This window comes from Larimichthys crocea, chromosome XVIII (assembly GCF_000972845.2).
Source record: "Larimichthys crocea isolate SSNF chromosome XVIII, L_crocea_2.0, whole genome shotgun sequence".
In the NCBI taxonomy this organism is placed as follows: Eukaryota; Metazoa; Chordata; class Actinopteri; family Sciaenidae; genus Larimichthys; species Larimichthys crocea.
In genome coordinates, this window is record NC_040028.1 from 15,720,085 (window position 1) to 15,746,399 (window position 26,315).

The window sequence follows — 26,315 nt, forward strand, 5'->3', positions numbered from 1 at the left end:
GTTCATGCACTGATTTGTTCCTCGGTATAAACCATTTTACAGAGTTGAAAATGCATTTATGGGGAAGAGAAGCAGTTCAGATTGCTGCAGTTGGAGAAAGGGTAGATGTAATGATGAAGAAGTGCCGTTGTACAAAGTGCCATTTCTCAAACGAGCCTCAATTTATAAATGTAGCGAAGTCTCCATCCCGCCCACACAGCAGTACTCGTGCCCTTTAAGTTCAATTTAAAGTACATAAATAATTCTTTATTTACAGTTCAGAGAAACTCCATTCATATAAAAATAGCACTGTACCTATGTACAAATTGGAACTTACGAATGGATGTGAATTGTAGACAAGGAATGGATGCAAGTGTCAGATTGAAGCACTAACACTGACATAAAAAAAAAAAAAAAGCTGCTTCGAACATTGCAGATATTTGTTAGCATAGCAACAGAACTTCAACCTCCCAACTCAAAACAGAACAATAAAGATGCATCTTTAATTAAGGTCACTGAAGTAAAAGTCATTATTTCCTCCACGTCTGTGTGCTCTGACGTTCCTTACGCCAGCGACCTCCCTTTCAAACAGGGAGCGGAAAACACAAAAAATCCAGCCCAGCTGTGCTGGACGTGTACGAACACAGAATGTTTATTTAATAGTGTTCTTTCAAGATGAGTTAATTATCCCGTTATCGTGATGATGAGACGATTCGGCAAGTGTTTTGTCAGCACAGTGGCCTGTGAAGCTTCAGCCAATAGTCTGAATGGCGTTTGTCCACATTGGACGACTCGGTGCAAACAAAACTGTCAGCAGAAACTAAACGTTTATTGACATTTATTAATAAGTGTATTCACAAGAATCACTCCAAATCCAACAACCGACAAATCTGTTCATGTAGCTCTCTCTCATTCGGATGCTCCAGGACTACAGGACAGCACAAGCATCCTCTAATTTAGCCTAATCGTCAGCACAAAACTGCCTCATGCTGAGCTGTGAGGTTTGCAGTAATCCAGGGAGACCTCCCAGATCAGGACATCTGTCAGCTGCTTTGTCGCTGTGTGTGATATATATGACTGAGGAGGAGCAGGTGAGTGTTTGTGCTAAATAATGAGGCTAATTAACGGGGTGTGCCTGTGTGCAAGTGTGGCAATATCCAGACAGGCAGACGATGACAGCTCAGTGCTTTTCGTGGTCGTAAATAGAACTTTAGGCTCCTGTTATAATCCACACAGACGACTGAAGGAAACAATAGGAGAGAGAGAGCGAGCTCTATAATAAAGCTGTGAGTGATCATTGTTTATACTCTGATTTATAAATGTAGATAAATATTGTCAGTGACAGTTTTGTTGAGTTTTAGTACGTAGCTGTGGACAGACAACGTATCGCATCCCAGGAGACTGTAGGAAAACACTTGATGAATTATCTTATCGAGCTCCGTTATCTCGGAACAATTAGCAGAATTTTAAAAAACAAAAATAACTGCAAGCACACTCTGCGCCTCCACAGATGTGAGCGTCTTCAGTTGAAGTTGAATTTAAAGTTGAACGGTCCGGAGCCGAATGGATTGAAACCCTGGAAGCCTTGGAAGCCTCCGTGGAAGTTTTGATGATGGTGGTGACCCTGCTGGCTCTCTGGATCCATGGGGTCCTCCCCGTGGTCAAACTTGGTCCTCATCTCTGGAAAGCAAAGATGACGTGTCAGTACTGAACAGAAAAATAATATCCATCCATATCTCATATCTCATCATGTTTAGCTTTGAGTTAGAAATGTTCATTATGAAGTAAGGCTGAAGAAATAAAGATTATTTAGAGAATTAACACAAAAAATGTAATATAAGCAACATTTGTGAAGTCTCTGGAGGGCTCACATTCGGGACTCTGAGTGCATTTCATATGAATTTGATTAATTTATGACGGATTATCTGGTTTTATGAAATTTACAAGGATGCTTTTGTTTGGCCTGATTTAAGTAGACGAAGAAGTTCATAAATTTAATTCACCGTTTGAATGATCTGAAGCAGTAATGTTAATATAAAACATATCAAACTGCAATTAAAATGAAATTTTACACACTGATCTCGATGAGTCCGGTTAGGAAGCAGTTAACGGTGGTAAAAGTGACAGTAGCGTAGTTGGATCCACCGATGATTCTCAGATTCTCCGGGAGACCGTTTGGATGAAACTATTTTACTGAAATAAAAACTGATGCTCTGAAATAATGAAGGTCTCAAGCTCAAAATAGCAAGCGGTGAGCTGTTCGCGGCTGCCCCTCAGAGGCCTGACATTTACTGGGAGATTGGCAGTAACAACTTTCCACTGACTCCACAGACCTCGCACTTCTTACCTGGGTCAGTGAGAACCTCTTTAGCCTGAGCTATGTCTATGAACTTCTTCTCAGCCTTCTTCTTCTCCTCTGGATCCTGGAAGTTGTCGGGATGCCACTGCTGTGCCAGTTTCCTGTAGGCTCGGATAATCTCCTTTTTCTGGGCAGTTCTGTGACAACGAGGGGGGGGGAAGAGTATTATCAGCACATTTATTTCAGGAAAAAAAAAAAAGGGCTTCTCTTCGCTTCTTTTCAACAAAAACTGGGTCTAATAATAATCGTCCGGTGTTAGCACACTGGCTCTGATGTAATAAACCATTACTTTTTATAACAAGGACTTAAAATGTAGTCTGGAATTGTCAATTGTGCTTTTGAACACAAATGTTTGAAAGAGAGAGAAAAATGCTGTTTTCCGGAGCAGTGGGGTTTTTGTGGGGCAGTGGTTATTCAACACAATCCCACGTTGCTTTCTGGTGCAGCAACCCATTTGTAAAGAAAGAGCCAAGAAAAGAAACTTCTCTACAAGTATAGAAAGTATATAAAAAAAAAACCCAGAATGATCGGTTCCCACCTCTTCACTCCCAGGATCTTATAATAGTCCCTCTTCTGAGACTGCTTGAGGAGTCGCTGAGCTTTCTCCAGGCCTTCTTTTATCTGACGGTCATTCTCGCTGTGTTTTGCAGCGGTCTCGTAGTCCTTAATAGCTGGAAAATAAAAAAAAGAAGATAGAATGAGAATTGCTTACTCATCCGAAGCAGCAAATGGGAAGTGAAGTACGGTATTTAAAGGACAGTCTTTCCAAAACACAGGCTTGTTGTGGCAAACGCTGCTCGAGTGTCTTTGAGTAATGAACCCAACAAAAGACAAACAAGAATTTACATCGACCAGCCGACGATAATCACGTTATTTTTTTCAATCTGTGCCTTAATTTCCTCAATTTAGCCGTGGTGACGTGAACGTTTCTGTGGAACGCGTCTGTATCCGGTTTCATGATTCTCTGCCGCCCCGACGTTTTCAGACATCTTCGCCGAAACAAATCAATCATTAAAAATAATGAAGACAAATATTTACTGCAGTTTGTCGACTCATGAACAAATGATTCTGGACCCGGAGCCCGACACTGTGATTCATCTAAAGTCATCATCCCATGAAGAGAAAAATGTCTACAGCACTGCTTTGATTGAAGATGTTTCAGCATCAGCCTCACACTGTGACACGTTCATCTCTGTGGCACGCATACATCCACGATTACCTAACGGTAGTGTGTGGAGGTAAAAGACAATCCTGGCTCCAAACAGGAAGGTAAGTGCGAGTCAGGACCAAATGAGTTCTGGTTCTTGACATGGTTCTGTTCAGGATACAGTAAATAATCTTCTCTTTTGTGTTAACTGTCCGTACTTGAACACTGCTGGATTTTAATAGTGGGACTTGGGGAGACAAACGTGGTGTAGAAAGTCTGACCGGTCTACAGCTATGCTGACTGCTCTGTGATGCACTGAGGCACAGTGTTGCTTTCAGCCATGCTCACGGCCTTTAGTCTTTAGTCTATCTAACAGTACAGTAGCCGAGGCTGATGGAAATCTCTTGAGGTGATCGGGTATCCAGGAATTCTGACGCGATGACTGCATTAAAAGTGATTACAATTCCCCCCGAGGAGCCACGAATGTCAGGACAGACTGAAAATCAAACAAGCGTCCGTATCTGAAACACTGTCACGTTTATCTAAAGACAAACAGCTGCACTTGAGTGACATTTGAACGAGCACATGTTAATGAATGGTTAAACATTATGACCTGCGTAACATTCAGTGTCCTCGGTAATCCATTTCTGAAAAAGCTTGATGTTGCACTAATAAATTAAACCACTTTATTCATTAAGTGAGCTCCATCTCCTTCAGATCGTGCAGCAGCAGCAGCTCCGGGCTGTTTGTGTGCACGCGTTTGGCTGCTTTGAAGCTTGTTTACTCTGTGAGGTGCACTGAAGTGAATGTAACACCCATGGGTCCTGACAGTTTAAAAGCCCACATGAGGTTTCGCTTCTTCCCCACCTGCTGATGTGTTCATGCCATGTTAATGACACCTTACGCGGCCTCGGCTCAGCCAGCATCCAGGGCGGTTTGCGGCTGGATCTTGTGATGTTATTCTGGGGCTGAACCGCCTGGAGCAGTGCTGATGTTAATTGGGGGGGGGGGGGTGTTAATTGGACGTTTTTTTTTTAGTATGACAAGCTCGGGACTTGTTTTGTTCTCTCGTCTAAAAGTTCAAACCGTATTTTTGGGTTCTACGCCATAAATGAAAAACTGCCATAGAGGTTTTTAATCCATCTCCTCTCTTTTTTCATAGCTGCTGTTTTCTTTATATCTCTCCAACACTTCTATGAGCTGTTAGCCGAGCTGAAACTAAAATTAAAGCATCAGTGTGTCACACTAACCTCGAGTGGATGTGAACAGAAATACATTTCTTTTCTACAACTTGTACCCGTAAAGCACCAGACGTTTTGTGTGTGTGTGTGTGTGTGTGTGTGAAACGAATGAATCATTTATTTTTCTTCTGTGACGCGGTTTTACCTCTTTCAAAGAACTTCGACCTGACGAGTCAGCCTGAGGGCTTTATTTTCAGCACCTGCACAAAGTGCAGCTCTGCGCCGGGCCGGATCGCCTGTGCCAGTTTGCCGTCCTGGTGACTCACGCCGTGTCATGTTTTGCTTGTCTGTTTCACTTTCTAACGCCTTGATTAACTATTAGACATGTTTCGGGTTGTCGTGAAGGTGTAGCATCAAAATAAAAAGGTAAAAGTGCTCGAACACGTACACAAAAAAAAAAAAAAAAAAGTTTTGTACTCATCACGGCAATGATGGCAGCATGACGGCAGCAAATGCTCTCCCGATTCCTACCAGGATGTCTCATCGTGACAGCCTTTCCTTTGAGCTGACTGACAGCCTGCACGGCCATCTGAAAAAGGTATGAGGTAAAAATGTTTTTCCATCTGCCGTCTCCAATTTGAATGACGCACTTTGTCTGTAGTCACACACACGCGGCAGATCGGCTGCAGTTACCTTGAATCACTTCAGCTAGAAGCAGGCTGTTGAAAAATAACCACTGTAAAAAAAATATTGTGTGCATCACATCGAGTTTGTTAAGAACTTATGAGTCATTACTTTACAATTTATTAGATGACAAAGTGCAAATCAATAGAAGTGCTGGAGCCTGACGGACTGGAAATAGTTTAAAGTCTCATGAAAATGGTTGAGATGAAAAATGAAAATATATTTTTTTATCCTCTTTAAACTTTGGGATCCAACAAAAAGTGTTGGTTTTGTTTCCTTCTTCAAGTACAAGGGACTCCATCCTTTGACAGATTGCAAATATCACCATGCCTTGACTGACTTTTCTATATTTGTGATACATATTCGTACAGCATCCTAAACTTCACGACATTTTTCCAATATTTGATCGTGTGTGTGAGAGTTTCAAACTGTAATACACCGAGCAGCTGGAGAGTGGAAACTAGAGTTCACAAAGACGCCGGGGCTGTGGGTGGAAGGCTTTACACTAAATTTCAAAACTTGATTGATGGATAAACATAAAATGTGGGCAGGGGATTTTGACAAAAATATCTGTTGGTTGTTTGCGCGGTGGTAGCAGAACATCAGGTGACAGGTAAAGTGATGGCTGGGAGACAGACTATTCCTGGGGATTTCACCACCTGCCATCGCTGGACTTTCTGCGATTTGACAACAGATAGTGGAGGCTGCTGTTTCTGGCTCTCCTCGCCCAGTAAAATACTCAGTGGAAATACTAAGTGCTGTGTGTTTAAGTGTGTGTATGTGTGTGTGTTTTGGCACAGTCACCAAAGAAAAGCTTCGGGCTTGATAAACAAGAAATTCTGCATAATTTCCTTTGGATGTTTACATTAAAATCACATGTTAATGTGTATGAAGTGTCTTTGGCGTTTTATCATCATTTCACTGTGGGTTTTTTTATTTTTATGTAGTGTTACAAGGGCCCCTTGTGTTAGACTCTTGCCATGACACCGGTAGTCTTAGGGTTATTGCAACACTTGATTTATGTCGACGAGGGGAGGCTGAAAAGCAGAAACGCAGCAGAACAATTCAACAGCACACACAGGATGACCCGGCCTCTCTGAAAACATTCAAATGTTTGAAGGGTCTGAAGTGCACTGCTTGTAGATTTCAGTAACTCATCACTAAAGGGGAACGCTGACTTCATTTGGTGTGGTTCACTTTCACACTGCACCAAACCGCCTGGACAACGTCATGCAGTTACAACAGCTGCTCTTTTGGGGACAGTATTGCGTGAACGAGCACTAACCAGAAAAAAAAAAAAACATGGAGGAAGAAGAAAACCCAGCTCATCGATTGGCCAGGACCAAAAAAAACGGGAATCCAACAAAAACAACACCAAATTTGTGCAGTCTCTGGGTTTATGTATTTACTCTGGTGTTCAAACCTAATTATTTTCTCACCAGACGCTGCCCAGTATGAGCAGCAGGCGAGGCAGCGAGCTATCAAGCATGTTGCTCTGTACACGAGACGAATGCAGCAGGACGGAAAAAGACAGCTTTGGGTTACTTCCTCTCTTTGGTTCGCTGGATAGATAGATGTTTGCGTTTCCCACTGTACGGCGGACCGGAGTTCGCTTGTTTGCTCTGCACCAAACAGCTGTGGTGTGAAAACACTCTAAAACTTCTCTAATAGAAACAACTCCTGTGTCAACTACTGGCTTACCTTCCTCGTACTCTTCCTCTTGGATGTAGGCCTCGGCTCTGTCTTTCAGCACGTTGACGTTCTCCGGGTCCGACTGGAGAACTACGCTACACACTTGGATAGCTCTGCTCGCTTCCTGGCTCTGGTCATGACACACACACAGAAAAATAAAACCCACGTTGGTTAGGTGTGTTGTTTCATGAAGTCAAAGAGTGAGTTGATACCTGTCGTGTCTTACCTGTGCCAGCGCGTGGCAGATGCGCTCTTTGGCAAAAAGAGAGAAATGGTGCACGTTGGGCTCGGTCTTCATCACTGCCTCGTATTTGCTCACTGCCTCTTCGTACCTAAAAAAGAGAGCAGGAGGCAGGTAGGTGTTGAACAGCAACCCACTGAACATCATGCCACTCTTGTTATCCGCTCTGCTCAGTCTTGGGAATGTGATGTCTTATGTATGTCAAATATGATGCGACATCCATTCACACTGGGATGGGATTTGCATGCCTGTTTGTAAGACCAGAAAGTCAGAGTGCTCGAGGGAATGAGACAGTCATTCTCCAACTGATGCAATCCCTGCTATTGCTATTCAGAGGGAATATTATATATAATTCCTACACAAACACACGCACATACCTCTGCTCTTGCATGAGTTCCTCTGCAGACTGGATCTGCTTGTTGAGCTTTTTGACCTGCTTGTAATGGCTGTAGCACTGCTTGTGATCGGGATCGAGCTTCAGGCACTCGCGTACCTCACTGCAGATCAGACGGGAGGAGGAGGAAAGTCAGAACACGCCGATTTTCCAGATTACATGATGTACAAAAACAAACAAAACGACAAGAAGACTTTAAACTAACACAACAGTCCAGCAGTTTTTATGTGGTCATTTCTGAAGCTTGAGTTAACTGATGATTGTTGGCTGAAAACGCTGCAGCGGTGCTTTCTGCCTCGCGCCTGATGTTTAGTTAGAAGTGTTTTTCAGCTAGCTCGCCAAACAGTCTGATGTAATGTGAAGAGGAACATGAGAAATGTTACGTGTGGGGGAAATAGATAACTGATTAAATATGTGCCAAGACCAAATAGAGGAGTGAAGGAGTTAAAAATAAGACTTTTAATTTGTTTGTCAACTGGTTGGTGGTAAAGAAAATTTAAAAAAAAAGTATTTTTGTTGTTTTTTAACCAAATGATTGAAGCATAAAGGAAAAGCTGATTTCTACAGTTTTATTTATTGATGTATTTAGTTTGAGCTTGGTCGGTCAGTCTAAAACACTGAATTTAAGATCATATAAAAGATTTTCACATTTTGTGAAGCAGAAAACAAAATTACATATTAGGCTAGTAAGCTGAACACCAATCAGCAGCATGTTGAAGCTATTAAAAGTGAAAATAACCATTTTCATGGTTTTTAATGAGACAACTCACAGAGTTCCACTGCAAATATTTAATATCTGGTGACTAGTTATGACTGAAAAATGACCATCAGGCCCTGCAGGACTGTTGCATTGTATCGTGATATCCTATGTTATTCTTTCCACCTCATTATCACAGAAAGACAAATGCAATTCATATGTAATGAGATGCTAGTAGCCGTAATACACTGATATGAAGTTCCTCGATTTAAACAGAGTTCACTGTACAAAACGGACATACTGACACAGTACAAGAAGCAGTAACCGAGTCTTACTTGAGGGACATCTCGTGGTCTCCGAGATTATAGTAGATGGTGCTGAGTTTGTAGAAAGCCTGAGTGTTGTCACTCTTTAACTTGGATGTAGCTTTGAGGTCACTGATCGCCTTCCCCATCTCTCCCATTTGAATGAAACACTCCGCTCGCATCTCACGAGAGGCCACATCCCAAACGCAAGTCTGTAAACAGGCGGACAGTGACTGACTCAAACACAGACAATGTGACTTTTACAGGAAAATTAGGCGCCGCTGAGAAGGTAGGTATCTTACGTCGATGATGGCGTCGAGCTGGGCAGCAGCTGTCACGTAATCCTGGCTGTTGAAGCTGCTGCGTGCCTGAGCAACCAAGCGCTGAATTTCATCCGATTTTGTCAGCTGACTCTGGGCTTCGTTCTCCTCTTTGGCGCTGGGGTTGGACTTCAGCTGGAAGATCGCAAAGCGAGGTGTTACACTGCATACTTAGTCGTGGATGAAGCAGTATTAAAATTAAAATTGGATTCAGTCCTTCACCAACGCATACCGGTATGAGCTCTTATATCTCTAAAGAGGCTCTTAAAAGCATCGCCTATCACAGAAGTAGCAGTGCTTACTATTCCCTAACCCCACTGCAGTATAATCACCCTCATCATAGAGGTTAATATATTCACAGTAGTAATCTCAGGTAATGGTACATCCTTTCGGAATAGGACCTAGGTACCCTTTTAGAGTGTCCTACGAGCTCAGCTTAGGCGAGATCATGATGTATAAATAATATTAATATAATTATAATTACAATAATAATGCTAGACCATCGATGTGGACTGCAAGAGCAGTGAACAGCATGTGCCTTGACATTATACAAGCAAACAGCACGAGTGTGGATGCCTGCTGGCCTCTGTTGGGAAAGCGGCTCCGTGGAAGCATCCAACTTTGCGATTGCAAAACTTTATATTTGTTAGACATTCACAGAAAGTGACTGTTGACTTGTATTTAATAAAAAAAAAAAACACATGCACACTAATAATACAGTTGAATATTGCACTCTTCAATATTAACTGCTGAGGTTAGATTACAGCCTGTCGAACAGGAATACAAGACTAAACACATACTGTATGGGAGGTGCTAGAGCACTCTCAGCTCAGGAACAGCTCCCTGCCTAGTAACATACATATGCTACTGTCTATACTGTACTTGTATCTGACATGTGCATCTGATATATAACGTATACACTGAGTTTATTTCGTCATATGCAGCCGTTTATTCTATAGTGCAAGCTGCTAGCATTAATCATTCTTACACCCACAATGTATATTTACACTACACCTGTTGTAAAAAGTATTTCTTAGTGTTACTGTTATTTATCTACTTCTGAACTAGGTCTGCGTTATTGCATGAATAATCGAATATTAATTGTGATCAAGATTTTGGCTTCCCACGATGAAACGCACATGATTGATAGCGATATTGATGTTTAAGGATGCTTGCTCAGCCACCGGTGGGTGATCGATTTGGCTTCACTTTTGGACAGCTGTTATGCCACTGCGTGAGCACCCTCCCCCCCCGGGCGACGGCAGCCTGTGGAAAACTTTCCTGGTTGTTGCGGCTGAAGTGTGTGTGCAGTAGTGTTAAGCTTAAAAAACAAATCATATGCAAAGAGTGCACGAGTGTGATGAAAGCCAAGAAGATTAACCTTGTCCAGCAACAGGTTTTTTGCACTTCTAGTTAGATAAACTAAACTTCTTTGGTGTCTCAGTACGTGTACTGTGCAATGACAATGAAGTTAACTTTTTTTTTTTTTGTGTAAAGTCAAGGCACTAATGATCAAAACATGCCTATGAGCTTGCAGGTTCTGCCACATGCCCCTGGCGAAATGAATCTAAGAATTAATAGTAGATATAACAAGGGCACTTGTGTCTTCTGGGAGTGTTGTTAAACTGTAAAATGGTAATTCTAATGGAAAATGCATTAGTGAGCTACAATCCTAATCCTTAACGAGCACCTAAAAATGGCCTGAAGGCCCAAATGAGAGTACACTGCCAATTTAGTTATTATCTACATCTTGTACGCAGATTTTCCCTGTTCGCCAAGGTCTTATGTGGCCTGAGTGCATCCATTTTTAACGTCCTTGCTATGTGGCTTCAACAAATAAAGTCAATCAATCCACCAAAACCTCTCACGTTGTCATCCGTGTACAATAACTGTGTGGAAAGAACATTAAGCCTCGTTTTCATGCTTGAGTTTAGTTTCACCAGGCTACGGATCAACACTGACACCTCCTGGTGAACTCTACATATCTAACAAAAATAGTGTGTCTCCTTCAGTCGTGTTGCCGTGGAGGTTTTATCTGGATATTGCTTACCACTTTCTTGAAGTCGCTCTCAGCTTCATCTAGTTTTCCTTGCTTCAGAAGGAGGTTTCCTCTCTGAAGTCGTGCCTGTTGACAGAGAGAGAGAGAAAACATGCTTTGCATAAGACTGTAAATGAAGACTTAACACAGCTGAGATACCTGAGCAGTTTCCCATGTGCATGGAGTTAAACAGTAAAACGATAAAAAAAAGGATGCAGACTGTTAATATAACTGCAAACATAAATAAATGTGCAGATTGCACCTTTTATCTCTAATCAATATTTATTCAATATCTACCCCTCTACCGTACATACCTAATATAGACATACTGTATATGTCCATATGTAGCACACATACATACATATCGTAGTCTGTTACTCTCTGTCTGGATGTATCTGCACTTTCCGTAGCCCTTTTTGTATTATGTGTTGTACTGTGTATGCACTTTTTCTAGTCCTGCCTGCACTATGTTGTTATGTTTCATGTAGCACCCCAGTCCTTGGTGAAACACTGTCTCACCAAGCAGCTGCAGCTTGACGCGTTGATTAAAGGTTGTTGAGTCTAAATAGACCTATAACATTTAATCTTAAAATGTGAATGAAAAGTAGTCAGTACATTCTCACAAATCTTACATGTTAATTTACGCTGTTTTGGGTAGACTAAGTTGATATCTATCAGTTGTATTCTTAATATTCAGAATATTTTAATGTTTTCCTGATATTTAAATGAGGCTGTATTATTGTATTATGTGTTTTAATGTGTGTGTACTTTATCGCAGTCCCGTCTGCATTGTTTTGCACACGTCGTTACGTTTCAAGTAGCACCACGCTCCTTGGCAAAACACTGTCTTGTGTTCACTGTGTACTGTGCGCATGGTTGAAATGACAATAAAACCCCATTGACTTGATTATTTAATCTATAAACTTGCACATATACCATGTGTGGCAAATGGCACCAGCCACTTTTACAGACTCAAAGCAAAATTGCAATTTCCCTGCGGGGATTAATAAAGTATTTCTGATTCTGATTGATGTGTGCATGCATCTTCTAAACACTTTACATCAGACATTGCATGTATGACATAAAACTGTGTGCAAATAAATGATTATAAACCACGCAAACACTCACAGATGTGAAATCTGGTTTGAGCTCAATGACTTTGCTTAAGTCGGGCAGTGCAGACTTTGACTTCCCCATGGCTAGAAACACTGTAGCTCTCCTGTAGAAGGCCATGTAGTTCTTGGGATCTCCGTCTGATGATGATGATGAAAAGAAAACAATGCAAATGATGCATTTTGCAAGTGTCAGGGTTCCCACACCTTTTTCATGAACAAATTCAAGCACTTTTCAAGCACCTTCAAGCACCAGTTTTTCCACTTTTCCAGCACCTTTAAATAGGTAGCCTACTAGTTGTGTTTGCCATGATGGTCATGGGAAGCGCAGCGGTGCCACTGTAGGGCATAATAACATGGGTCTAATTAGCATTATTTCATATGGTGGTAGATTGACTGTTTTGATTTTTAAGTAATTGTGAATTGGCTTGTATTCTCAGCTTGTGAGCGGTGTATTGTGTAACTACCACAGTGACAAATAGACATCACACAAATTTCAAGCATTTTCAAGCACTTCACAAAAAATTAAAGCATTTTCACAACCTTGAAAACACTGAATTGAAATTCAAGCATTATCAAGGAATTCAAACACCCGTGGGAACCCTGAAGTGTAAAAAGGTAAACACGTGTTAAAAAGGTAAACACGTGTAAAAAAGGTAAACACGTGTTAAAAAGGTAAACACGTGTTAAAAAGGTAAACACGTGTAAAAAAAGTAAACATGTGTTAAAAAGGTAAACACTTACCCACAGCAGCATGGAAATGAGAGAGAGCATCTGCTAGCTGGCCAGCAGCGAGCAGCTTCTTCCCCATCTCCATGTGATTGTCCACACTCCCATCCCTGCCACACTTCACTCCTGAAAAACACACACATCACACTGATATATCATCACACACGACTAAAGTACAGTAACGTTACTCCAGCGTTTGTTTATTTCCCGCCTGTCAATCAAACCGAAGTTAACTTTGACGTGTTAGCTGAAGTTAGCTGTCAAACTAGGCTGTAAAGATAACGTGAGATAAAAAGGTTGACTGGCTTCCGTCACCGAATTAGTTACACTAGTTAGTTTTAATCACATGGAAGCTCAAACAAACGAGTAACTTTAACAAATGCGTTTATAAATATATATAAAACCGATTAGCTTATCGTTAGCCAACGGTCGGTTATCTGTCTCGCGAGCTAACGTTACTAACAAACTGACATCTGTGACGTCACGCTGACAGACAGCAGCCTGTCAACGTTACTGTTTTAAACTTAGTTACCGCCGGTAACGTTACAAGTAACTACCAGTAAAGTAAAGTAACAGCAGCTGTGGTGAGCTTCTTACCTTCATATCTCAGGTCAATCAACACAAGAACATACGGGATGTAAGTCAGTATCTTGTGGGCTACATGGTCCATGGAAACCATGGTTACACCTTTAGACCACCAGACCAGGTCCGAACTCCCACACTATGTCCCACACACACACACACTTAATTATCTAAACTAACGCTTCACCTCACACACTCAACAGTCCCCCATGTGTTGACTACTACTACTACTGCTGTTGAGCATTGCTCTGCTCTTTTCTCCCAGCTCCACAGCGGACCAGCGAACTCAACTCGACCGGTCGTGGGTGACTGTGATTGGCTGGGACTGTTCCTACAACCCCGCCCACCGCTGTTGGTTCAACGGTGAGGAGCCACGGCAGCATAAAATGGTCATCATCAGTGTGTGTGTGTGTGTGTGTGTGTGTGTGTGTGTGTGTGGTGGAAAAAGTGCAGAGGGACTCTGTTATATAAAGATACAAGACATGGGACCAAGTCACACATGTGCAAGTCTCAAGTAAGTCTCAAGTCTTAACCTTCAAGTCACAAGTAAGTCCCAAGTATTTTTTTCTTGGGCAAGTCAAGTCAAGTCAAGTTACAGGCTATGTCAAGTCAAGTCAGGTCACAGGCTATGTCAAGTCAAGTCAAGTTACAGGTTATGTCAAGTCAAGTCAAGTCAAGTTACAGGTTATGTCAAGTCAAGTCACAGGTTATGTCAAGTCAAGTCACAGACTATGTCAAGTCGAGTTACAGGCTATGGCAAGTCTAGTCAAGTTACAGGCTATGTCAAGTCAAGTCACAGGCTATGTCAAGTCAAGTCAAGTCACAGGCTATGTTAAGTCAAGTCAAGTCAAGTTACAGGCTATGTCAAGTCAAGTTACAGGCTATGTCAAGTCCCATGTCTGAAAGCTACAAGTAAAAGTCCAATGCCAATTATACTTAAAGCAACATTATGTAACCTTTCCTCCATAAAGTAACATTTTAAATCATGTTTAACCCTAGAACACTAACGTTAAAATTAGTAACACCATCACTAAATTTATTTTACCCGATATAATATGCCGGATAAAATACAGTTTTCATCAATTTATGTAAAAGTACAACAGTGTATGCCAAATTTTAGTACTCTTCTTTAATTTCCCAATATACAATACGACATAAAACATTTTTTAAGAAAGGTACCATGGGGGACCCTTTAAAAAGGCAGCAAAATTATTGAAAAATCAGGTAATCTTAACGAGAATATTCCTAACAAAAAAAATAATGGAGCTGGGAACTTGTTCTTTGGTCCGCCCATTCCTGGGACATGTAAGCCCTTGTCTGGTGAAGGCACAGTCTTTCTGCATCAGATTGTAGACAGCCAAAAAATGGCACTCACTATCACTAACGTCGGGTGAAAATCACCCGAACGCATGCCTCTTGAAAAAAACATAGATGGGAGGAGGGAAACAAACATACCATTAATGACATCAGTGAGCAGCCTGAAGCTACCCAGGGACCCTGAGCTCAGAGCACTGGGGTGGTGTTAGTGTTTGTACTACAGGTGTTTTGGACCATCAGGAAGAAGAAGAGGTTTTCAGGTGAATGCTGACAGGGAGCAGAGCCAGTGTTGTGCCAGAACCAGAGCTGGTCTGATGTCCTCCAGCTGTTGTGCCTCTTCTCTCTAAGTAAACTGCTGCAAGCTATACCTGCTGTTAGTTAGTTTAGTTTGTTATCCGGGCTGCCCAGACTGTGAGCTCCGACTAAATCAAATCAAATTTTATTTGTATAGCCCATTTTGGGCTCGGAGGTGATGTAAAACGACAGATGCAAATGTAATCTGACAAAATCTGACTCCCCTCCTTTTTTCCTCTCTGTTAACACTAGTTACAAATAACTTTATACATAAGTAGCAGAGGTCACAATATGCCAGCAGAGGGAAAAATGGTTGGTGTTACATTTTGCATTTTAATCAATAGAAATATTAAATTTTATTGCAGATTTCAAAACAAAATCTGACAGTACTAAATTGTGTGTTCATGTACAGATAGTTATATCTACATTTCTACAAGTTCAATAAAGTTTGCCTCAGGTCGGTGCAAGAACGTAATACAGTATATCAAAATATGTTCAGACAAACTAACAAATTCAACTACAACAAGAAGACATCTAAATAATTCATAAATGCATGTTTTGTTATACAAAAGTGATCTTTTGGATGATTTTATTATGTCATCTTCACCTGGAAATGTTCAACATTCAGTATATCTAAAAAAACATTTGCGTAGACACAGAAGAATAACACAGCCAATCATGGCTGGATTTGCATTTATGCTATTGTGCATGTCGGCTCACTGTCACGGCTTACGGGGACACTTGAATAGACCAGAGCCATCGTTAATGTTCTTTGTAGCGCCTGTGCTTTTCCTGCTATGACAAGTCAAAAGGTATAGAAACACAGAATTCTTTCCACCAAGAGGTCACACATATTCAGTTTTAACTGACGACTTGGTGGTAGTGGTGATTCCAGAGATGCTGCTGACTCTGCTGCCACTGGTGGTGGTGGTCCTTGATTTTCTGCTCTCGCTAATCTCCGAAGCCGAAGGTGCGATGCTCTTTTTTGCCGGAACAACTGCGTAGGCGTCAGGGAACTGGTAGGTGGGATGTCTTTCTGAGCTGTGAGGTTTAGATTCAAGAAATGAATGGTTATTTTCTTCTGTAGGTGGATAGGGGGGTAGAAATGTTGGATGAAATAATGTTATACTGGCAGAATTTTACCTTGAGTGGCACCCTTCTTTCCCTGCAAAGATACTGTAAACAAGGCCTCCGGCAACAAGTAAGGTGGAGCCTCCCCAGCCGATAAAGACGCCAACGCCTATTTCAAACCTGTCAATAAATAGAATGATATATAAACCATCTGATGAATGCGAATGCATTAAATAAGCTGAGTTTGTTCATTTTAATTGTACGTACCTCTGAGGCTTGAAGTTAGGGTCCTGGAATTCTGCTCTAATTTTGTTTCCATAATAGGAGAAAGCAACCATAGAACACAACCCTGAAATAAAAGGCACATATCAGCTTTAAGATTAATCATGTAGTCTATTGCGCTATAGCTTTTCACAAACAACTCTCAGTTATTACCTCCAATAAGGTAGTTCATGCCCCCGGCAAAGGTTACTCTCGCATTAATAATCTCTGTTCCCCCGATCTTAGTGCACTTCATTCCCACTAAGACCAGAATTGATCCAAAGAAAGACAGGATAATGGAGATGATGATGAGAGCTCGGCACATGTGAATGTCCCCTGTCCAAGAACAAGATGAAGTTACAAGATGCAATCTAAGTAGACAAAGTATCTAAGTTTAGTCATAATCATGCCTCATGCTCAAAGTACTTACAGTTTAGTGCAAGCATTGATGGAATTCCCTTGCAGTCAGATACTCCAGTTGAATCAGATATACAGTCCTTCCACAGGTTGGAGAAGTAGTTAGATGTGGTCAGGACTATGCTGTCTACTTCAGACCAAGTCCAGATCTCCGTGGGCATGGTGGAACAGACCAGGATCCATCCAGTTACGCAGATTATAAAGCAGACGATCTCCATGTACATCACCACAGTCCTGTAGCTCATGATCGCTTCAAAGTTGAGCCTCCAGACAGAGAAAAGGCAAATCAGAGGAATGGCACAGCAGCTACCGTCCAGCAATGTCTGCCCTGAAAGTTCCTTCCTCAGTGGCAGACGGAAACACAAACACGCAAAAGGCTGAATGTGGTTTGTGTACATCACCACATGTTTTGCCTTGAACGATGAGGGTCACTTGGTAATGTGTTTGTTGTTGGTATGACACACACAAGGCTACCAGCATGGGTTCAGTTTTGTTTAGCTCACACTTCAGATGGACGGTCAAAGTCTTAACAACGTGAACAAGAAAATGGCACATGCTCGAAACTAGGAAAAACCTCATCATAACCTTGAATGACACAAGATTTATAATTGATGATGACACTGACAGACAAATAAAATAACTTGTATTTGTGTAAAAGGTTTGAAGCGATGATCTACAGATGCAAAATCACAAGTACTGAGTAATATTCACTGAAGAAAAGACTCAATACACATTGTAGGTACAAAGGTTTTTCTTTTTATTATACATCAATTCAGAGACATACATTCACAAACTTAAATCATGAGTAAACACAAGACAGTGTATTTATATATCAACAAAAAATTACAATTGTACATATGATGCACTAAAGAGGGAGCTCATTCTATCTACGGTATTAGATAAATGCCGATTATTAGTTAATCAGATTTGGAGCTATCAGATATATCTTGCTTGAGCTTTGGGCTACTACACAAATGCATCTCTTTCTGAGTTTTTTGTCGGTGTTGTCTGAGAGATCTTTGAGATGTATGAGCTGCCGGATCGTCCGGAGCCCCCGTAATACCCGTACTGCCTGGAGGGTTTGTAGTATCCGGTGTACAGGGTTCTTCCTCTGGAACGTGGAGCCATATATGTGCCTCCTCCATAAGCATATACCACTGGGCTGTAGGACCAAAACATTGTCAGAGTTAATAACGTTATATGAACTCAGCAGTCGAAGGGTAGAAGTGAAGGATGTGAGGATGATGAATTGAAATACCTTTCAGGACATAACACTCGGAAGACTGTCACAGCGTAAAACACAGCCCCTAAATAGATTAAAAAACATCCCACCAGTCCTAAAAATATGGGAGGTCCGAGGTCATACCTGGAATAAGTGGAAATGTACAAAGTCTAGATTTGACAATTGAATTAAAGGTGAACATTTCAACAATTAGCGATGTAGATCAGTGTGACAAAACATACCGTAAGGTTCCAGCAGGTATAGTGGAAGCAAAGGATGTTCTGGCAACCCTGTTGATGTATAAGCAGTAGCCAGCAATATCTGACACACCTGTGTAGAGAGGTTTCGTCGATACCAGGAAATAATGAGGGCAAAACATTTCTGTCATTTACAGAGGAAAAGACCATCTGTACTGACCTCCAGCAACGTGAAACACAGCTCCGGCAAAAAGCATTTTGTCCTTGGATTTTTCAGCTCCACCAATAAAAGTGCACTCCATCCCAAGGAAGCAAAGTACTACAGCAAAGAAGCCAAGCGTTAACCCGCACATTAGCAATCCTCGTACTCCCTGGACAAAAGCTGCGAGAGAGAAAGAGGTCAGGCGTGAAAAAAAACATTTAACAAAGAAGTTCAATTTCTCACAGACGGAAAAGAATCTAATGTGAGCGTAAAAGAAATCTCCAGATATTCAGAGCTCCCTATACTCACTACAGGAAGTCAAACTAAACTAAATAATCTCTTTGCAATGTCTATAATCATTTTGCTGAGACTTCCAACAATGGTTTGATTCAGCTGAATGGTAGGTTTTGAAGCATTGGTGACAAAATACACCTTAGTTGCACCTTACAATCTAATGTGATCCAATACAGAAACGTACAGCTTCAAAAATGATTACACTCAGTTGAATTAAGGCCTTTCTGACAAGGTTGTCACAAAGATTTCACAACTAAATTAAGCTTTTTTTAATTGTGTACACACATTATTATTTTTGATTATTATTTTAGTTATGCTATCTTTGTAGAAGTCAGTGTTTAATAGTTGTATTTAAGATTGCCTTCAGAAAATTAAAGGTCCATTGACTAATTAAGTTAAATGGTTAATTCATCAGACCACCTTTATGTAGTAAAGTACATGTAACCATCTAATATGATTCTTATAGAAGTTATAAGTTACACCATCAAAAATGGCCATGAATTTGAATCTCTCTCTGACAAAGCTGTAGCAAACATTCCAAGATTTTCATTTTACTGTGTTCACCCCTGCACCTTAAAGTAGGTCTTTGCGACTAAGCAGCTTTTCTCTCAATGGCGACTTTAAGAAATAAGGGGATAAGCTTATATACTTAAAGGCAGGGTGACATAAACACGCAAATAATAATAATAAAGTGAGCTAAATGAACCAGTAATGTTATTGACTTGCAACCAAAAACAAGTCATGACAGGACAAAGTAAGGCTGCAGTGACAACACCTCTGAGTGTATTGATTGTGTTAATTATTCTTTCACGGGTCACACAGTCTCACTTTAAGCACTCACAGTGTGAACTTAGTGTCACCATGAACACCCATTTAGCTTCCTGTTGTTGCGGGACTGTGCATCGTTCTTTCCATTCACAGTGAAAGAATCACAGAGATAGCATCTGAAATATCATTACTGAGGCATATTGAACGCATGGAGTACTTACGGGTGACGCTCCAGAGCACAGGGAAGTCTCTACAGTTGGTGACAGCTGTGGAGTCGGTGAAACAGTCCTTCCACAGGTTGGACCAGTACCAGGCCACTTTGATGATAAAGGAGCCTCCTTGTCCTCCTAATTGACTGATCCTCCAGTAGTCCATGGCCATAGTACACAGTATAAACAGCCATCCCAGTGATGTGATCAAGAAGCCAAATATCTGGATCACACGTTTCCTCATTTCTGAAATCACTAAATTGAACCAGGTGGCGTCCACTCAGATTGGTCTGAGGCCTAAAAACACACTAAACGCCCGGTCAGCAGCAGTGTGTCTGTGCCGTGTGCCATTAGTGTTGATGAGGGCTCTGTACAAATGCATGAGATGTTTACTGTAAACTTTCTGGAGTGTGCCGCCCACTTGAGATAATTCACACCACCTCTACGCCTTTTCAGGTTTACATCCCTTTTAGCAACAAAACATCTGATATGTATCTACAAAACATTTTTTGTCTACCGAACTAAATTATCAGGATAAAGTGCTGAGAAAGTGAAACGCCTGACTCTTTCTGTCCTTCTTAAGATAACAAACTGCTGCTTCAGACCGGCTGTGATCACCGAGGAGCAGTTATGACATCATCTGTCGACAAAAACAAGCAAAACACAAAATGATTTGCTGATAACTGATTTTTGTTTTTTGTTATTTTTTTATTTTTCATGTCATATACTCAAAAAAACAAAACAAAAAAAACAAAACAGACATCCATGTCTGGAGTCTCAAGTTTGCTTATTACAAAATCATAGTTAATGGTTATGGCACGGAAAACAAGAGAATCTATGTTTGACACGGTTTTAAATATTGTCATTACAGATTAACAACATGTTTATGTTACTTACAGTTAAAGATACAACCAACAAAGGAAAATATTACACGCTGACATTTAAAAAAAAAAACTAAAAAGAAAATGATGCAAAAATTAGATTAATTTGGACCAAATGTTTTTGATTCTAACATTTAATGCACGGTTATATATAAAACAGCCAAATATAGAAAATATTAATTCCCCAAGATCAGAGAGTAAACTGTATCATAAATCTTTAAAGTCGTACCCTCGGAAGAAACACATAAATATTTTAAACTTAATTCCTGGTGAGACACAGATCAATATCATTATATCCTGCTGCTGTTAGACAGAAACCACCAAGTTCCGGCACAGTCTGCTGTATCTTTCAGAATTATTATACAGTATATCTTTTAAGGCTCTGCAGCGGGTTCAACTAAAAGTGTTTTATATTCACATCCCTCACACATATGCATTCTTATCAAAGTGCTGCATCCTGGAGGAGTTGCTGTAGTCCGGAGGCGGCCTCTGGTTTACAGACTTCGCCTGCCCTCTCGGGTAGGAGGAGATATGAGAATGGGAGGCAGCACCTTTATAGATATAGTTTGCCTGACTGTGGCTGTAAAGAGACAGAACACAAATTCATCTTCACAGATCAAACGCACATGAGACTCAACCAAATGGATTTATACAGCAGGTTATTTACGGCATGTATCTTCTCTATAATGTAAGCATAGTATATATTACTCATACAAACCTTTTGCTAAAAGAACCTGCGATGGAGCAGCAGAGCACGCTGCCTCCGAGGATACAGAGGATAGAACCTGCCCAGCCGATGAAGAGAGCAGCTCCCAGTTCATACCTACAGACAAAGACCAGTATGTAATGGTCGTGTTTCTTAACAGACTGTCAAAACACTCTCAGCAGTTGCACTGTACTTACTTTTGTGCCACAAACATTGGATCAAAAAACTCAGATGTTATCCGGTGTGCATAGAGGGAGCATGCTGAGAGTGAGCAGAGGCCTGAGAAAAACAACAAAAAGAGAGTCCAATTAGATCAGACAGACAATTACAAATGTATTACAGAGATACATCCACTATACTTACCACTAAGAATGAAATTTACACCAGCAAAGCAGGCAATCCTGGCTTTGTTTTTGTCTGTTCCTCCGATTTTGGTGCATTTCATTCCAAGAAGGGCAAATATAGAACCAAAAAAACCCAGACAGATGGCTGCGATCATCAGTCCCCTGCATGCTTGGATGTACCCTGCAAACATTAATTAAACAGAGGTCAGCTTATATGCTATTAAAAAGACTCTTATATCCCGTGGGTCCATTCTGTGGTTTCGCATTCCGCGTACGCTGCACACCCCCAAGGTCAATGAGTTATTGACCTTGCGGCCAATTTACACATAAAGCAAGAAATACAATTTGTCACGAGCAAACCTAATTGTTTTTCAGGCACTTTCTGGTAGTGCTGTGACCGTCTTGGTATGAAACTTCCCATTCAGACGTGATTTTGAGGCAAATATTACCTTGGAAGTTAACCACCGAAACTAGTCAGCCATGGGACAAACCGCCCGAGGATACCAGTAAATCTCCTTTATAGCTTTCAACCCTGAGAACAAAGGCTAAACATTGACGTATTTGAAGGTAAATGAGTTGTTCCTTGAAGATTTCTATTAGGCCCCAGGATATCTATTATATTGTAGTCCGTGAGCGTCAACTTGAATTTAGCATCTAGCAACATTTAGAAAGAGAAGGAGCATTTATTACGCATTTAAGATGAATCGGCACTAGTCTAAACATAGAAATGTGGGCTAAAAATTATATATAACAACACTTTCGGGTATTAACATGTACCCTTTAACTGAAAGTAAAAAAAAAAAAGTAATACATTTGATATAATCAAGCAAAACCACTAAAGAGGCAGAGAAACAGGTGCGGGCAATGCAATGAAACCCAATAATCCAGTAAGAAGGGAAAAGAGCTGACCATCCAGTGCCAGCATCGAGGGAAAGTCTTTGCAGTTGGAAACACCAGTTGAATCAGTGACACAGGCCTTCCACAGGTTGGACCAGTAGGTAGCTGTGGTGATGACTGTTCCATCAAGTGAAGACACCTTCCAGTAGTCCGTCGGCAGGGTGGAAGACACCAGCACCCACCCAGAAGTGGATAAAATAAAGGCCAAGATCTCCTGAAACATGCCGCTCATACTGCAGACAGGACTCCTCTGAACTGTCCCGTGACGACCAATTAAGCCGGGTGAGATCTCAAATTGATTAATGGTTCCCTGGCTAGTAAGGCTTGTTAAAAATGTAGCCAGGCTCTGCACGAGTAAGTTCAATGGATAGGCTGTGATTGATAGTTAATGTGTTATGGACTGTTATATTCTGTAGGGAGGAGTTTGGCCCTAAACATGAACAAGTGGCCAATGGTCCATTATAGCGTCTTCCACCCCCTCACCCTGTACACGTCACTGTGGCACAGTCGTAGATGATGGGGACTAAAAGTCATGGATGTAGAAAGGGTGATGACATCAGTGATGACGCGTCAACTCATCTGATTAATGAGTAATGATACCATAATTGAACAATACTTTGTTAAAAGCTAAACTTACCGAAGTAAAAGTACATGCACTCATGTATCATGTGTTTGATACATTCATCCTGAGGTGTTCTTGTTATTTTGTCCAGTACAGCCTCCAAAGTAGAACATTTAAGAGGTGAATCAGCACATTTCTGACAACCTCAACAAAACAAAAACATTACCAACATTTTTCAGTCACAAGTTTGTCACAATGTTTTAAACGGTGGTCTTTGTTCTTGTTGCACTCCTTGGATATATTCCAATTGAAATCATTTCTTATATGTGAGTTAAGAAAACTTTAAGGAACCGGATGTAGACCAGACATTTGAGGATACCTTACAGTGAATGTGTCACCTTGCACTGCCGTCTATGATTATTACGCAACAGTGCTTCCTCATAGACCTAAAATAGCAGGATCGAGATAACTCATTAACAGCATGTTTATAAAACGTTATATATGGGGCGCCCTGTTGGCTCACTGGGTAAAACACACACCCCATGTGTCCCCTTTTCTATTCCTGCCTTCCTTTTCTGTCTGTCTTAAAACTGCCAATAAAGTCTAAGAAGGCATCCCCCTAAAAATGCAAACAAGATGGAAATCACACGCAAACAAGGAATTCATGGAGCTTTTGAATCACAGCACCATCTTGTGGATTTTAGAAAGCTGTAGATGTGTCTTTCATCACACTGCTGCCACCATCAGATGGAGTTGTGAATAAAAAAAAAAAGAGTGGTGAGGTGAAATATGTTTAGCAAGTAGAAAAAATGACCAGAAAAGAAAAGAAAATAACACAAGAGACAAAATCGAATCCTAGATAATTACCATTAACCACATATTGATAAACATATCAATGAATATAGTCAACACATGGATAAAAACAGTAACACTGGTAAAAGGTTGTGCATATCCAATAACATCTAATTATAAACAAAAGAGCAGAATCCATTCAATATTAAATTAATAATGCAACTATGAACCACATAAAATATGATTAAATATATAATTTGAATTGAATGGTGTGCCTTATTGGCTCATTACTGCTTACAACATGTCTTTATTTACTTCCTCCTTCCCACTCTGCAGGAGGTTCTATGACTCAGACACAGTTTGACATTTCCAACAAAGGATTACACATTTGCCACAGTTAACGAGTGAACCATAAATGTGGAACAGAAATGATTCTGCACATATTTTGTCAGCGCGAAGTGATGATTTAATTTTTGTTAGAAATCTGAAGCAATGTTGTCGAGACGACAAGTCATTTGTGATCGTGTCAGGAATGAGCATAGTAAAAGATAATCATACAATCGTACAATGTCATTAGGGAACTTGTAAAAAAAAGTTTTATTACAATTAAAAAATAAATAAATAAATGTATATATACAATATAAGATGCCACAAGATGATGAGTAACTTTTAAAATGAAGATAAACTCACTGACGTCCTCTTATAAGAGATACTTGACAATACACTTTACTTCCCAGTAACCTTCAATGGCATTTTCAAAGGCGTCATGCATAAAACACATTGCAAAGGTGGTAACTTACTATAATGTATAGTGTCTGCTGTACCTGAAATTATATACACAAAATATACACTGAATTTCCTCAAGACAACTCCTGACCATAGTACAAAGGCTGCGTTCACCCCCAAGATGCGTCATTTACTTTGTATTTCACCACGAGAGTTGTGAGACAGATACGTCACGTGGCAGTGTGATAACATACAGATACTATATGTGGTCTCTGTAAGACCCTCTTAGCTTACCTGGCAGCTGCAGGATAGTATGATGTGGTCTGCAGTGCAGAGCTCCAATGGCATTTCCAGCACAGTTGTTCCACAGACCCTGGAGCACCCAGGTCGCTGTGATGACTGAGGATGCCCGGCTGGTGGCCCTCCATTCATTGGACACCGTGGCGCCAATAGTGGCACCCAGCCCGGCCACGCCGCTGAGAAAAGCCACAATCTGCAAGGCTGACATTTGGAGCTTTAAGATATGTGTAAAGTCTTTTAGTAGATTCAAGAAAATGAGAAGAAATAAAAATCGCTCCAGGCAGGCACAATTACACTGTGGACATGTGTTTCATTGAGATGATTTACAGACAGGACATCTTGCCTGCATCTCTGGTGTTGAGGGATGGACACAGTGAAATAGTAAAAGAAGCCTGAGCTGGCAGTTAGTCATTAAATTAGGAAAGCGGTATTTGATGCTCCACGTTTTGGTCTAAAAATACGGTCAAGTATCATATTAACATTAAGAATAATAAAGGAGTAATCAGTAATCCTACACACAAGACGCCATGTGACAAAGTCCAGTTACTGGTTCATCTATTTCTGCACACAATATTTAGCAAGGGAATGACTAATGATTACCAGCTCATATGTGAACATGTATGTTGTTTTTCATGTTCACCGTTCTCACCCAGGAGAGTGTGAAGATTGTTGGTTTTCATCTAAAACATAAGAAGACGTGATCAGACGTGATGTGAAACTCAACAAAGTCCTACGAGAAATTCAAACTTGGCCTTGTAAGAAAGATCAGAAATATGGCATGCTGACTTTTTTTTTCTTCTTTTTTTTTAAATACTCTTTTTATTGTTTTTTTTTCCAGTTTTATGAATACAAACATTGGAAAAACAAAGCAGACAACAAAACATACAAAACAAACAAACAACAACAACAAAAAAAAGGAAAAAAAGAAAAAAAAAATCCCACCCCAAACTAACAGAGAGCACTGCAATATGTATCTTTACGTATATGTATACGTTCATATACACATACATCCATATATACACAAGTATACATACACACAAAATCAGCAAGATGATAGCGTGTATGAAATAATAGAATGAAACAAAGTAAAAATAAAAAGGCAGTCAGGCCTCCCCTTCCAGAAAAAGATTAGGAGTTATGGTTTCTGTAAGATCTCTCTTTCTTTTATATAGGCTACTGTTTGTGTAACACAATAAATGTCTTGGGGCTGCATGTGGAGTGAATCTTTAAGAACAAATAAACATCCGAAGTTTACAATGTTCTTATTTGGTGTGGGATTCAGTGCATTTCATATAGAGTGGTATTAGATCAGTCAATGTCTTGACAGACAAAAAAATATTTTCTAAAGACATAGATACGTGTCTCCTGTAGGTGTCACTTTACCCTTTGTTTGAA

At 40.6% G+C, this 26,315-nt stretch overlaps 4 protein-coding genes across 4 annotated transcripts; all 4 read right to left on the minus strand.

Moving 5' to 3' along the window:
• Positions 1-219: 219 nt before the first annotated feature.
• On the minus strand, positions 220-13,557 carry dnajc3a (DnaJ (Hsp40) homolog, subfamily C, member 3a). The gene is made up of 12 exons (XM_010735579.3): positions 13,476-13,557; positions 12,894-13,004; positions 12,166-12,290; positions 11,050-11,124; positions 8,982-9,134; positions 8,710-8,891; positions 7,661-7,780; positions 7,269-7,374; positions 7,052-7,172; positions 2,877-3,009; positions 2,327-2,475; positions 220-1,659 (listed from the first exon to the last, which is right to left on the minus strand). Exons 1-12 carry the CDS (start codon positions 13,555-13,557, stop codon positions 1,502-1,504), a joined length of 1,515 nt encoding a protein of 504 aa, XP_010733881.2. The 3' UTR covers positions 220-1,501.
• Positions 13,558-15,738: 2,181 nt separating this feature from the next.
• On the minus strand, positions 15,739-17,471 carry LOC104922687 (claudin-10). The gene is made up of 5 exons (XM_010735580.3): positions 16,834-17,471; positions 16,578-16,739; positions 16,410-16,491; positions 16,215-16,322; positions 15,739-16,112 (listed from the first exon to the last, which is right to left on the minus strand). The coding sequence occupies exons 1-5, from the start codon at positions 17,216-17,218 to the stop codon at positions 15,917-15,919; spliced, it is 933 nt and encodes a 310-aa protein (XP_010733882.2). The 5' UTR covers positions 17,219-17,471; the 3' UTR covers positions 15,739-15,916.
• Positions 17,472-17,553: 82 nt separating this feature from the next.
• cldn10l2 (claudin 10-like 2) lies at positions 17,554-20,160 on the minus strand. Its single transcript, XM_010735581.3, has 5 exons — positions 19,725-20,160; positions 18,460-18,621; positions 18,285-18,372; positions 18,079-18,186; positions 17,554-17,982 (listed from the first exon to the last, which is right to left on the minus strand). The coding sequence occupies exons 1-5, from the start codon at positions 19,954-19,956 to the stop codon at positions 17,787-17,789; spliced, it is 786 nt and encodes a 261-aa protein (XP_010733883.2). The 5' UTR covers positions 19,957-20,160; the 3' UTR covers positions 17,554-17,786.
• A 761-nt stretch (positions 20,161-20,921) lies between these two features.
• LOC104922690 (claudin-10) lies at positions 20,922-22,881 on the minus strand. Its single transcript, XM_027291235.1, has 5 exons — positions 22,553-22,881; positions 21,663-21,824; positions 21,497-21,578; positions 21,312-21,416; positions 20,922-21,173 (listed from the first exon to the last, which is right to left on the minus strand). The coding sequence occupies exons 1-5, from the start codon at positions 22,770-22,772 to the stop codon at positions 21,017-21,019; spliced, it is 726 nt and encodes a 241-aa protein (XP_027147036.1). The 5' UTR covers positions 22,773-22,881; the 3' UTR covers positions 20,922-21,016.
• Positions 22,882-26,315: the final 3,434 nt, after the last annotated feature.